This window comes from Ictalurus furcatus, chromosome 29 (genome assembly GCF_023375685.1).
Source record: "Ictalurus furcatus strain D&B chromosome 29, Billie_1.0, whole genome shotgun sequence".
Lineage (NCBI taxonomy): Eukaryota > Metazoa > Chordata > Actinopteri > Siluriformes > Ictaluridae > Ictalurus > Ictalurus furcatus.
Genome location: NC_071283.1, coordinates 15,683,598 through 15,698,288, shown reverse-complemented (window position 1 = coordinate 15,698,288; position 14,691 = coordinate 15,683,598). Strand labels below are relative to the sequence as shown.

Genomic DNA, 14,691 nt, shown 5'->3' with positions numbered 1-14,691 from the left:
CGTAACTCGGACGCTCCGCGTAAACAGATTTCAGTTTACTGTTGTGTTATAAGAGGAATAAAACACGTTGCTGTTAGATGAAAATCATCAGGGGGGATGAGTTCGGTATTATTGTACCATTCCACAGTAGCGATGCATTTTATTCATTCTAACTCTGAAAAACTTTTATTGTTGTGTTTTATTGCTCGAGACTGAATGTAAGCAAACGTGTATTTAAGTCATTTTAGCCAAAATGTTTTAACCAAAAAATCTAATTTGTTCGGGTTCTTTGCTGCTTTTTAAAGTTCTTTTAGCATAGAATTAGCACCTGTACAAAGTGCTGAACTAGCATCTATGCTAATGGGATAACAACATTAAGGACATTTGAATCGTTTACTTTACTAAATGACTTTATTACGTTTTTAAGTGAATAATTTCCTTTCAGTCCGCTGTACAGTTTGATTAGCAGCGAGTGTCGACATCGCGATATCATACAAGTAGAAAATAAAGAATAACAAGAATGAGCGAACCCCTTAGTTTTCTTCTTCTCATGATCTGTAGAATTGATATGATGCAACTTCCTGTTGAACTTCCAAAATATGTTCCAAATGTTTGTCCTTGTGCGCAATTTGGCAGATTTTACAGAAGGTAAATAACACAAAGCTCCATGATGATCGTGAATACTTTGGGAGTCTCAGTTGCTCCCCGGATGTCTCCGGTCATGGAGGAAGGCCCAGAGGAAGACAGCGAGGAAGACGTCCGTCCTTCTACCGTCCCGATAACGCACTTTAATGACAATAACAGCAACAACAACAAAGAGTACGCTTTTAATGTTTTAATCATATTCATATAGCCGTGTGGTGGGATTTAATTCCGTCCTTTTTTTTTCAGGCGAGAGAAGAAGAAGAAAGCGAAAAAGGAGAAAAAAGAGTGAGTATCTTCTGGATAAATCCGGTATGGTCAGTGTGTTAGTTCTCAAATCTTTTGGTGTTTCCACTAGAAAAAAAGAAAAGAAAGAGAAGAGAAACAGGAAGGAGCAGAAGGAGCAGGAGAATGAGAAAGAAAAGCAGAAAGAGAAAGAGAAAGAAAAAGAAAAAGAGAAGGAGAAAAAAGAAGCGTAAGTGTTCAGCAGTGTAAATTTCCTCCGTTGTTTTATTTTTTTCCTGATCTATCAGTCGCTCTTGTTCACGTCCTCATCGGCGTTTCTTGCTCATGTCCTCGTTCAAGGCCGAAGGAGGTGTTTGTGATTAACCCGGCCAGTAACCTGTACTACCAGTGGCTCCTTCTCATCACCATGCCTGTCATGTACAACTGGACCATCATCATTGCGAGGTAAGGCTCAGGTAAGATGTTTCATCAGCGTGATTATCGAGAGGAGGAATTCAATCAGCTTCACGTACACGAGCGGCGTGCGGATGAGCCGTAAAAGTGGCGCAGGTCTCTGAAGAGAAGACATCAAATGGAAATGACAAGAAAATGGATTTATCCACATGAAAATCCACATGAAGATGGATTTATCCGACAATCAAATACTGTTCGTTGTTTCAAATTCAAATTTAATTTTGATTTTAAATTCTCTCGTCATGCAGTACCAACATTTTTACATAGTAAATAAAGTCAAATTAAATGCACCTATTTATATTTTATTTGATTCCTCGCCCAGTCCAAAGACATGCATGGTAGGCTGATTGGCGTGTCTAAAGTGTCCGTAGTGTATGAATGGGTGTGTGAGTGTGTGTGTGATCGTGCCCTGCGATGGATTGGCACCGTGTCCAGGGTGTACCCCGCCTCGTGCAGAAGATGGATGGATGGATGGATATTTTATTTGTGAATTACCACCAAAATATTAAATTAATACTAGTAAAAGATATGATAATTACCTCAGGATCAAAGCATACACAATGAAACTATCTTATTCTGATGTATATAATTAAAATAAAAGAAATATTAGATTATTAAACCTATTCCTAAACCTTTGACTCTTTTCAAGCTTGAAATATTCTTCTTCCATTAGCAGATAATGTTTTTTTTTTGTTTGTTGTTGTTGTTTTTCTAGAAAGAAGCAAAATTATCTGCCAATAGAATGAGAAAATGTCAAGCTTGAAATGTGTAAAAGCCTCGAAAAACAGGCTGAATAATAATAATAATAATAATAATAATAATAATAATAATAATCTCAGACTCAGAATATCTGATGTTTGGTTCATCCATATTGGAGTTATCTTTGCGGTGTATCATTAACGACAGCTTTGCATTGTGAGATTGTGGATATCTTCTGAGGTATTCGCTGATTCTTGAGAAGTTGTTGCGTATACAAAGCATGTGTTTGTTGCTGGAGCGTAAAAATGCCAATAATCCATCTTTCTTGTATCCAGAGCCTGCTTTGAAGAACTGCAGCATGAATATCTGATCACATGGTTCTTCCTCGACTACATCTGTGATCTCCTTTACCTGGCTGATATGGCCTTCAAAACAAGGACTGGTGAGGACTTGTGTTTAAACACAATAACTTCAGTAAACATCTCATTTCTCTGCATATACTGTATAATAGTTGAAGTTCTTCTGCACGGTTGCATTTGTGTTTTTTCATGCAGGCTACCTCGAGCAGGGTTTACTTGTCAAAGATCAGAAACTCCTCATCCAGCACTACAAGGACAGCCCTCAGTTCTGGCTCGACGTCATCTCCATGATACCCACTGACGTGCTGTACTTCATCCTGGGTTTGGACTACCCCGAGATCCGCATCAACAAGCTGCTACGCATCAACCGCATGTTCGAGTTCTTCGACCGCTCGCAGACCATGACCAACTACCCCAACATCTTCCGCATCTGCACTTTGGTCATGTATATCATCATCATCATCCACTGGAACGCATGCCTCTACTTCTCCTTCTCCAAAGCTATTGGTTTTGGTTCAGATCCCTGGGTCTACCCGGCACTCACCGAGCCGGAGTTTGGGGACTTGCTGAGGAAGTACTCTTTCAGCCTCTACTGGTCCACGCTGACTCTCACCACCATCGGGGAAACACCGTCTCCTGAGCTGGACTCTGAGTTTCTCTTCCATGTGGTAGACTTCCTGGTTGGTGTCCTGATCTTCGCCACCATCGTTGGGAACATCGCCACAATGATCTCCAACATGAATGCGGCTCAAGCCCAGTTTCAGGCGCGCATCGACAGCATCAAGCAGTACATGCAAGTGCGGCACGTCAGCAAGGACCTGGAAGAGCGAGTCATCAAGTGGTTTGACTATCTGTGGACCAATAAAAAGGCGCAAGATGAAAGGGAGGTACTGAGGTACCTGCCGGACAAGCTCCGGGCAGAGATCGGCATGAACGTTCACCTGGATACGCTGAAGAAGGTGAGGATCTTCGCAGACTGTGAAGCGGGACTGCTAATAGAGCTCATTCTTAAATTACGACCTCAGGTGTTTAGCCCTGGCGATTACATCTGCCGCAAGGGCGACATCGGGCGGGAGATGTACATCATCAAGGAGGGTAAACTGGCCGTGGTGGCTGACGATGGAGTCACACAGTTTTGTGTCCTGGGTGATGGAAGTTACTTTGGCGAGATCAGCATCCTGAACATCAAAGGCAGCAAAGCAGGGAACCGCAGGACAGCTAACATCCGCAGCATCGGCTACTCGGACCTCTTCTGTCTGTCCAAAGATGACTTAATGGAAGCTCTGACCGAGTATCCTGATGCCAAAAACATGCTGGAGGAAAAGGGGAGGCAGATCCTTATGAAAGATGGCCTGATTGACCTGGATCCAGCCAACCTGAAGCCAGATCAGAAGGATCTGGAGGACAGAGTGAACCGCATTTACAGCACCATGGAGCTGATGCAGTCCAAAGTGAAGAAACTGCTAGCGGATTACGAGAAATCTGAGAATCAGCTGACAGAGCGCATCGTTCAGATAGAGCACTATGCTGGGGAGAAGGTGGAAGAGGATGAGGACGAGGGGCAGAAGGAAGTGATGGAAGAGGCGGCACCAAAGCAAGTCACGGAGGAGAAGAAAGAGGAGGACAAGTAGTAGGCTTGACGGGTTGTGGTCTTCATTTTGTTGAACCAAAATGTCTCCCTATCACATAGAGTTCCAAACAGAAGCACACATGTATCACAACCATTAACCTGTAATCCAAACGCATATTCGGAAATATTCCCAACGCTGAGAGTCGCGTACGTTCTCAATCACAGAACCGCAGATCCCAAGACGACTTGACAAGCAGGAAGATGTATCACATGATGTTTTCATGCTGTGTGAAGAAGCTCATTAAAGTTTTGGATTAAAATTTTGTTTTGTTTAAATTGGAATCCAGCTGTGCTTTACAGATAAATTCCCGATGCTGAAAACAGTTTAATTATCTCCATCAAGGCACGAACTCGAGAGGAGGAATGAGAATTAGAGTTATGTTATGCGTAGTAAATAAGTTCATTAAGATTATGGACTAATGTTTTCTTTCCAGAAGAAAACAACAAACTCATTAGCTGAACTTTATTTATGCTAATGGCGGGTTAGCCAGGTTTACAGGCACAGGAAATGCTGAGGAGGATAATAAATATAACTGCTAGTGTAGGAGTTTTTAAAAATACATCTATATTAATGTTTGAGATTGCAAACAGGAAATGTAATGTTGACCCTTTTTTTTAAATCTCAGAGCTCCTGTAGATTATAATAAAGGGTGCTAAAATTTATGTCTAAATGTCTGAGAGTAGATATGCTGTAATACACATTATTTTCCCACTTAGGTATAAGGTATGTAGTTTAAATTACATCATAATGCATACATCAGGATTTATTTTATTGCACAGCCGACTGACGAATGTGACAAAGGACAAATACTCCATGGTGTTGACTCGGTCTCCGAATTCCCCAGAACTCAATCCGATCTAGCGTCTGTGGGATGTTCTGGACAAACGAGTCCAATCCATAGAGGCCCCACCTTGCAACTTACAGGACTTAAATGATCTGCTGCTAATGTCTTGGTGCCAGAAACCACAGCACACCTTCAGAGGTCTTGTGGAGTCCATGCCTCGACGGGTCCAAGCTGTTCTGGTGGAACAAGGGGAGGGGGACCTACACAATGTTAGGCAGGTGGTTTTAATGTTATGGTTGATCGATGTGAGTTATTTTAACAGCATCAACCTGGTGGTCTTTATATAGTCCATAAACAGGAAGTGATATGGGAACAGGTACTCGGGAAGGAGGGCCCCCTGCTGGTGCCGAGGCGTCATGACATAAGCTGACGTTGCAGGTATTATAATGCAGTATAACAAACAGTCACATTTAAATAAATAAATAAATACCAAACTTGCATTAATCACCTTCAGATTCTATAAAATAAGCAAAACTAAGACTTGATTTTTTTTAAGTAAAGGTAATGTTAGACATTTAAAAGTGTGGAATGTGAGTGGATGCTGAATCTCAGTGCATCAGACTGATCTGATTAGACTCATTTATCATCACTGTCTAATTATATCATCATGTGGAACAATACTGATGAATACTGTCAGCATGGAGAAAGGAAACACACACACACACACACAATCACACACACTCACACACACAAACACACACACACACACATGGCTAATGGTTTTTCTAATCTTTATGCACTCCCTGCGACATAAACAAGATTATTTTCTTGCAGTTTTTTTCACTTCATGCCACGCAGTGTTTTTGATGCTCTTTGTCTGATTAACATCTAAAATATCCAATTAAAACATCAGAACAGAACAATTACACACCTTTTTATTTCACTCTGTACCGGGAGATTGCACGAGTGTAATAATCTTTCAGACATAAAATGCACCTCAGCGTACTTCACAAGGAAATGTAAAAGTGAGAATAATAATAATAATAATAATAATAATAATAAAGACACAACACGAGTAAAAGAGAAAAATTCAGTATTGTGGTTCCATGCATGTTGGCTTTAAAAAAAAGAAAAAAGAAAAATAATGTTTTATTTTTAATTGAATTAAATTCAGTTACCTGCTGCCATGAGATGCCAGAAAGGACTTGAGACTACAATTCCCATCAGCCACTGCACCACATCACATGACTGACTGGTTGCACCTGTTTCACGTTTTTGGGTTAATTAGCACTACTATTTAAGTCACAGTTCGCGCTGTATTGGATGGTTTGAATTTCGGTCTCATTCCCCATGAGAGATTTTTAGAAGAATTGATCTGACTTTGAAGGCTTGACATTTTGAAAGAAATTATATTCTTGAAGTGTTTACAAACAGCATGACCAGAATGGCTTTTTTTAAAGCCACAACATGTTTCCTCTTCAGAAAGGACTATAAAGGAGCTAAAGGGCATGGGTTCTGCTCAGCGCTGGTCTGCAGCGTGGAGCACACAGACCTTCTGACATTTAAGAGAACCCGCCCTGGAGCAGTGCGCCATCAGCATGGCCTCTCCGGCGCTTTCACTGCATGGGAGGGATCTGTGGGGAAAAGCAAGAATAATAATAATAATAAATAAAACAGGTTCTAATCCATGTCTTCTGTCTGTGAACAACACACAATGTTTCATTCCTTAAAAGGAAACTTCAGTTCAGAATTTCAGTTTAGATTTATATAGAAATTTCTAGAATACTAGTTTTAATATTAAATTCATGGTAAAGTTATGTGCAATGTTTAACAACAATTACAGTGTGTGATGTCACATTGATGTGCAAGAGACTATATAATTTAAACAAATAAACAAACAAACAATTGCAAAACAACAACCCTGCATGAATGTTGTTATTGAATGAAAGTTATACTGAAATGTAAAAAATAAAAAATAAAACATTCCCTCATTAATTTGTGCAGGACGGTCTATTGTGTTTGCTCAGGGATGGAAAGAAGAAAAGCCTGAGAAAGCAGGAGGGAGAACGATGAGCAGGACGCAGCGGTGTGTAATTATCACCATCAAACCGTTCTGTTACTTTGAGAACATCAGACCAGACACGTTTGATTAGATCTGATTGGAGTCCAGTGTCGAGGTGATTGTGAGTGAAATAATGAACTGCGCTTGTAAACATCAGCAGGTATCAGAGCTTTCTGTGCGTCGTACATCCCTTCAGAGTTTCGTCTGTAGCTTCAAACGACATTTTCCATCAGAGAACATGATTACGTTTAGATAAGTGTCGGCTCGGCTGATCCATGCTCCTGCACTTGAAATATCACCTCTGCTCCACCCACTGCCCACTCTGCTCCACCCACTGCCCCCTCTGCCTCCGCACTGCCCACTCTGCTCCACCCACTGCCCTCTCTTCCTCCCCACTGCCCTCTCTGCCTCCCCACTGCCCCTATGCTCCACCCACTTTCCCTATGCTCCACCCACTGCCCCCTCTGCCTCCGCACTGCCCCAGTATATAATTTCTGTTCCACATGGGCGATACTATCATGTGCAGGCTGGAAGGAAGCTTCTTACCAGTGACTAGGTTCCTGTACTAATCAGCACTCTGCGCTTCTTTATCTCGCCTCGCTGTTTGTAATTGTTTGGGTTTCTGAGCCAGCGCTTGTTATCATCGCATGTTTCTGTCACTCAGCACTGATTGGAAAACCCACAGCGTGACGTGCGGATTAATTAGGCCACTCCATGCTGGATTCCGTTTTACTTTTCGATCCCTCTTCTGATAGCATGGTTAAGTTAAGAGCAGTCGCCATGACTTTTGCTTCTGCTTTGCTGTCGATGTGCGTTTTGTCGATGCGACCTGGAGATCACCGGGTCGAGCCCCTGTCACGCCAACGAATCTCTCGAACAATAGATCTGGGCAGAAGCCAGACGCAGAAGGAAGTGGATTTCCTGTACTCTGATCTCACAGAGTCACGAGTTCCATGTTAACCCGTCATGCGGGTTTGGGTCTTGTGGCTAGTTTTCATTTCGTATCATGTTGAACTTTTTCAGACGGAACCGCAGGCTCTGACACGCCATACTGTGCTGAAATGATGTCACTGTTCAGAACCAGGAAACTCTCAGCGTTTCGCTCAGGATTTCATCTTCGCTCCTAGCTTTCTAAACGAGTTCTCTTTTATTCCTTCCTACACATTTTCTTAGAGAAGAAATGGTTCTCATTTACTAGGGTTGAGGTGGCAGTAATACAGTGGCTCGTAGTAAGTAACAATAATTTATTTATTGAAAAAAAAAAAAACAACCCCCACCTGATTATGGAGAACACGGAGCCAGCTTTCAGTAAATGATTATTTATTATTTATGCATGATATAAACCTAGTTAAAAATATTAGATCTTTGTCCTTTGGCTCAACTCACAGCGAAGCCTAAATGAAATCAGAACTACACATTTATCTTCACTATCTACAACCGAATTTCAAGTAAAGATCTTTAACATGAAAGCATACACTGTACTGTATGTACAATCAGGTTTATCCAAATGTTTCTGGAATTAACTCGTGTATTCCCATTATTCCTGAGTGAGATGGTGCTAACCTTCACCGTGCACATCCACGCAGTCTAATTGCCTTTCGCACGCTGAGAGTTGAACAGTACGACCGCTGTGAGAAAACCAGAGCCTCTGAGTGACGGCCGTGAAATCTCAGCGATGCGCCGTCACTCGTGTTCAGCTGAGCGTTTCCGAGTAGAAGCGCCGGACGTCGACGTCGGAAGCAGCTGGTCTTAATGGAGTTGGGGTCAGACGAGAGAGAGAGAGAGAGAGAGCAAGAGAGAGAGAGATGAAGTGCAGGTGGTGGACGCGAAGTATTTTACAGTATCTAATAGCTGGTTCTTTAGAGAGAGGAATGCACCGTATGTCTCAGTAATTACTTCTTCATTGTTGCTCTGTGGCCTTGGCAATTCGCCAAGCCACTTTGTAGAGTGCTCTGAGACTGAGAGAATCATAAAAAGCCTCGGAGGATTAGACGGTCCTTATTCACACCGAGCAGGAGATTTCTACTCAGAATAATCACTCATGACCAAAGAAAACGTCGAGTCCCGGATTTTCATACCCTCCCCCGGCAGTACCTCGTTGTCTGGTTGTGAATTTCCTCTTGTTAGAATTTAACAACATTAAATAATGATAACTAACCATTTAATGAGCTATTTTTTTTTTTGGTGTTAATTTCCACTCATTTGAAATCCATTAATAGTTTAGTAGGAAACAAACGAGATACAAATCAGGAAAGGATAATTAAACACGAGCCAAAGGGGGCTGTAATGTAAACAGACCCGGTGGGACTTCACAGCCACGGCTGCAGCAAATGATCAGTTACAGTTTGCGTTAATAATTAAAGAACACGTCTTATTGTTTTATTTAGCGTTATGTGTAATGTTGGCGAAACAAGTTACTTCCTGGTCCCTCTAACTCTCCGGACGTTCATGAGACAAAACAGCCGCTCGTCGTATTTAAACTCCTCCGGACTGGAGAGCTCGGAGAGCGTAAATTTACAGCTTTACGTCCGAACGTTTCACTGGAGACTCCTTCCGTAAACGTTAAATAGACATCTCCTTACTTTGTGAAAACGTCACGTCGCCGATTTATTTCAAGTCCCTGTGAATGAGCTGTTGCTATAGAAACAATATCGTATTACCCTTATCCTAAATAAACTACTGTCAGAGCTGCTGTTATAGGAAATGAATCAACTTCTGATGACTCCTCGCAGCTGGTGTGTCGGCGTTTGGCAATTTTTCCTGCGATAAAAGCGTCGTGTAACTTTGCAGACGCACAAAGTTTTGTGATAAATTTAAGCTTCATTTGCATTATGAAGCAATACTTATCTGTCAAACGTTTACACTCCGCAATGCGCTGCTGTTATATAATAATCGATCTCTGAACAGATGAAAACCTTGTATGATGTTATATATTTCCTCTAACATCGCTGACAGGCTGTGATGTTAGTGATGTGTTTTTGTAAAATCTCCAGTGCTCAGTGTGTATTTGTATTCTCTTCCTTTAGAGCCTTTCCCTCCATCCGTCCTGTCTCTTCGAGTAAACACCTGTCATGGCCGGACCTCTGCGTGACGCCTGGCGGCCATCATGTCCTCGAACGCTCCTTGCGCATTCACAGAAAGCGTTTGTCAGTGCAGACACCAAGTCCTGAAAAGACCCCTTGAGAAAATGAGGTGGTTTTGAGTGCTGCTTCATCTCGTCTCTGGAGTTTCACGTCCAGAATAAAACAACTGCAGCCATCGAAAGTCAGGAATAAAACTCTCGGGGACGTGCTGTTGTGGGAAAATAACCCATGATGCAGTGCAGTGATGAAGTGGAGTCTCTGAGTGTTTTATTCCTCTTACGCCGCAGGAATATTTTTCTAGGTGCGTCATACTATGTCCATTTATACTTAGATTGAACGTAGCCCCTTTGAACGAGCTGTTGCTATGGAAACAATAACGTATTAGAGAATTAATATAAGCCTGTAATTTGCAGCTGTGCTACTGTCAGAGCTGCTGTTATAGAAAATGAATCAGATTGAAGAATTAACAGCGCTGTGTGTAATTATATTGAACTAAATCTGATTTCCAGCCTGGGGTGTGTATCTGCACTTCCTGTGCCTCTGTACGCTTCAGGTTCTCTCCGAACATGTTCTCTTTACACCGAGGAACTCGTTATCTGTGTGGACTGGCTGATGTTTTGGCCATACAGCTGTAACCTGCTTCTTGAACAGCTATAAAGACCGAATGCAGAGCGGATCATGGTCATGTGACTTTATAATTCACACTTTGCATATTCATGTGTGACCTTTTTCAACTCGTCTCATTAAATTGCAATAATTCTCCTGAAAGAGGATTTTTATGAGGTAATTTTTTTCTCTAGACAAGCTCACAGACCGGGTTTAGCATGAACATACTGTCATGTGAAAAAATAAGTACACCCCACAGAAATTGTTGGCTTTTTTTGACATATTTGGACGAGCAAACATTTGATCGTCTTTTGTAACGACGCCTGTTAATGAAGTTGATGTACTTGAACAAAACCACAAGGAAAAATAGCTTTGTCAATCGTTTATTCAACAGAAATATCAATAGATGTGATATTCTTCTGTGGAAAAAGTAAGTACACCCTTGGTCTCTGAAGCTAGTATTACCCCCTTTGGCAGAAATAACTTCTTATAGGTGTTCTGCCTGAAGCAACCCCAAACCATAACATTTCCACCACCGTGCTTCACAGTTGGTATGAGGTGCTTCTCCTGAAAAGCTGTCTTGGTTTGCGCCAAACATGTCTGCTGTTACTGTGGCCAAACAACTCTATCTTTGATTGTTCTGTCCAGAGCACATTATTCCAAAAGGCCTGGTCTTTGCCTGTATGCTCATCGGAAAACTGTAGTCCTGCAAAGGCTTTTTCCTGACACGCCTCCCATGCAGGTCAAATTTGTGTCTCTTTCTGATTGGAGAAGCATGCACTTTCACACCAACAGCTGTGAAACCTACGACCAGATCCTGTGATAAAACTGTGTGGTTCTTGGAGACTTTTTTTGCATCAGACGGTCTGATCTTGGGCTGAATTTGCTGGAACGGCCAGTCCTAGAAAAAATTGGCAGTCGTTTGAAATCTGCACCATTTGTAGATGATTTTCCGTACAGTGGAATGTATTTCAAATAAATTGGAGATCTTTTTAAACCCCTCGCCAGACTCATTGGCATCCACAACCTTTTTTTTTTCTGAAGGCCTTACAGAACTCTTTAGATCTTGGCATGATGACATCACACACCTCAATAACAAAGGGAACACCAGACACTAGATATGAGAGGGGTATAAATAAGACCGGTTCCACCTGCACTCCCTAAGTAGGTTCTAATCACCGGTACCCGATCTTCAACACCAGAATTTTATGGATTTGAAGGTGTGATAAATGTAGGGGTGTATATACTTATTTTTTCATATGACTGTAAGTGACAAGAGAAGCTGATTTGTTTCCACAACATTAACTATAGCTACAGTACAAATGGGTTAAAAAAAAAAAAAACCCCAACAACACTAGGACACGATGTCCATTAATCAAGTTAAAATGAAAAACATGAACAAATTGCTGTGGTATAAAAGGCATTTTCCAAAAACCCCACAGAGCTGTCGTAGCATTCATGCGGATAAATTTATAAAAAGCCTAAAATTAACCCTACATTCAAATTAAATGAACTTTTCTCTTTTATTCATGTTTTCAGGATTGAATTCTTTTCTTCCTGGTTTTGTTTTTCACATTAAGGTTCGAGAAAGCTTCGCGTGTACAGATCTCCAGAAGTACAGCAGCAGAATAGAACGAAGGAATGTTTCTTCACGCTCGAGAACATGAACTCGTTTTCTGTCTGCAGAAAGACAGAATTCCAGAAGATGCAGCTGGTGTTGATAAACCAGGAGCAGTATTTTCTTCAGCTACATTTCGAGAAGGAGTGAAGATCTCAGACGATCAGAGAATCCATTTCCATTCCACAGGGAGTGCATTTACGCTCCTAAAGAATCTCCTGCGTGCTTTAGGCTTCACTTAAAGCCACGTGACGGTGAGGAACATCATCAGTGGCTCTGCAGCACATCTCTCATCTCTCCACCTGGCCCTCGAGAGGTGAAATCGTTTACCTCTGCGCTGCTGTGTTCAGATGGTGCTGGAGAAAGAAACCTGGCCGTGTAATTGCTCCATTACGTCCTAACATGCTTAATTAGAACACTTCGGCTAAAGACCGATTGGCTTCTGTCTCCATCTCTCTACTCTCGATTATTTTTTCTTTTCTGAGACTCATTTGGATCTCAGATGGACTTCAATTCATGTTGGAAAAAGGCATTTATAACCCAAGGCTTAACGCAATCCTACTGAAAACAACATTTTTAACACCATTACTGTGTCATAACAGCGCTATTCATACTTATTCATTTCTAACGGCCGTTTTTACTCTGGTTTCCGCTGCAGCTGTACAGTGCAAATGAAGTAAAATGTCTCTGTGTTCAGTGGTTAATGATACAAGCACCATACATGGACATTAACACACATTACAGATGAGTAATAAGCGGTAGACACACAGCGTCAGGGTTGCCAGGTCTGTATAAAACCAACAAAATAAAGATCCTAGTTCAAACCTCTAAACCTCCGAAAGCTTGAATTAAACTCGTGATTTTTATTGTTAAATATATTGGAATATTAGGGGCGCACGGTGGATTAGCGGTTAGCACGTTCACCTCACACCTCCAGGGTCGGGGGTTCGATTCCCACTGTGACCCTGTGTGTGTGCGGAGTTTGCATGTTCTCCCCGTGCTGCGGGGGTTTCCTCTGGGTACTCCGGTTTCCTCCCCCAGTCCAAAGACATGCATGGTAGACTGATTGGCGTGTCTAAAGTGTCCGTAGTGTTCACTACTCCGGGTTCCCCGTGACCCTGAAGAAGGATAAGCGGTAGAGGATGGATGGATATTGGAATATTTACAAATTAATATCACACGATATATTTAATTTTAAACAAGGTCCGAACACATCTAGACAACATAAAATAGAACCTTTTGTATCAGACCACTCAATTTTCAGGTGAGCAAAAGTATAGGAACGGATAAGTCTTGAAGTCAATTAAAGTAAATAGCACTTAATATTTGGCTGCATGTCCCCATAACGTCACCAAACTGGGCTAACCCTAACCCTGGGTTACCCAACCCCAACCCCAACCCAATCGCTACAAGGCGGTCCATTCAGAGTCACGGTTTTCTTGATGCGGCTTTCTTCACATCCCAGCTGCTCCAGGATATTCCGTGTCGATTTCCATCAAGTGCAGATTTTGAGATTTGTGAACACAGAGATCCTCTCGTGCTGATTGTAATGTTTATTCACACAGCTCACAGTAACACGTTCAACAAATAATAAATCCTCGCCGATTAGCAATTCCAAGCAGCTCACAGAGAGAAGTGGAATATTCTTCATTTGCACTGCAGACCTCAGTGAGTCACTGCACATGACGGGGAACACCATCGCTCAGCCCTTTCCTGTCAGCTCTGTTTACTCCTGTCTCTTTACGCTAGAGTTATAACAACAACAACAACATCAATAATAGCATGCACGTAATAAAAGGCAAGATGGAGTTCAAATAAGAACAAAACTAAGCGTATAAATAAATATAAATATACTTTTATTACATTTCATTTTATACAATTTTTTCATCATAAAAAATAACACAAATGTGCAAAGAATTTTGAAATAATGAACTACAATAATAGCTACACTTAAAGTATGAATATAAATCATAAAATATACATTAATATAAAATTGATTTGAAAGTCTCCAGTGCTGTATGCAAATAAAGTACAAAAGCCCCGCCTCCACCGCTGAAATAGCGCTATTACACCAACATTATATTCTGAACAGGTTTTCTCGCTGCCTTTAATCACTGTTATGCTTGATGTTTCATTCCAACAGGGCTCTTTGCTCTTTGCTCATATCCGTATAATTGGTTTTTATTCCAACCAATCAGGAGCCACCCCCGAGTCCACTTAATTCATTAACTCACCCTGGTCCTCTAACAGATCCTACTGATCTGGAACAAAAACCTGAGTTTATTCCTCGCTATAATTACTTCCCTTCCACACACCTTTATCACCAGTACTGTTATTCACATTGACCTTTCTACCACTGAATTATTCACTTCAGGGTCACGACCTCGCTACGGGTTAGCTACAAAATGGCCGAAGCCGCTTTTGTGTTCTTGAGATAGCAGTAATTAGGCCTAGCTGTATGCTAATACCATCTAGCGATATGGCTTTGAGCTTCGGACATCTTACGAACAGAGACACACACACAAGACC

At 41.6% G+C, this 14,691-nt stretch overlaps 1 protein-coding gene across 1 annotated transcript; it reads left to right on the top strand.

The window, feature by feature from the left end:
- Nucleotides 1-542: 542 nt before the first annotated feature.
- cnga1a (cyclic nucleotide gated channel subunit alpha 1a) lies at nt 543-4,611 on the top strand. Its single transcript, XM_053619517.1, has 6 exons — nt 543-798; nt 871-909; nt 980-1,096; nt 1,207-1,311; nt 2,355-2,461; nt 2,574-4,611. The coding sequence occupies exons 1-6, from the start codon at nt 647-649 to the stop codon at nt 4,007-4,009; spliced, it is 1,956 nt and encodes a 651-aa protein (XP_053475492.1). The 5' UTR covers nt 543-646; the 3' UTR covers nt 4,010-4,611.
- Nucleotides 4,612-14,691: the final 10,080 nt, after the last annotated feature.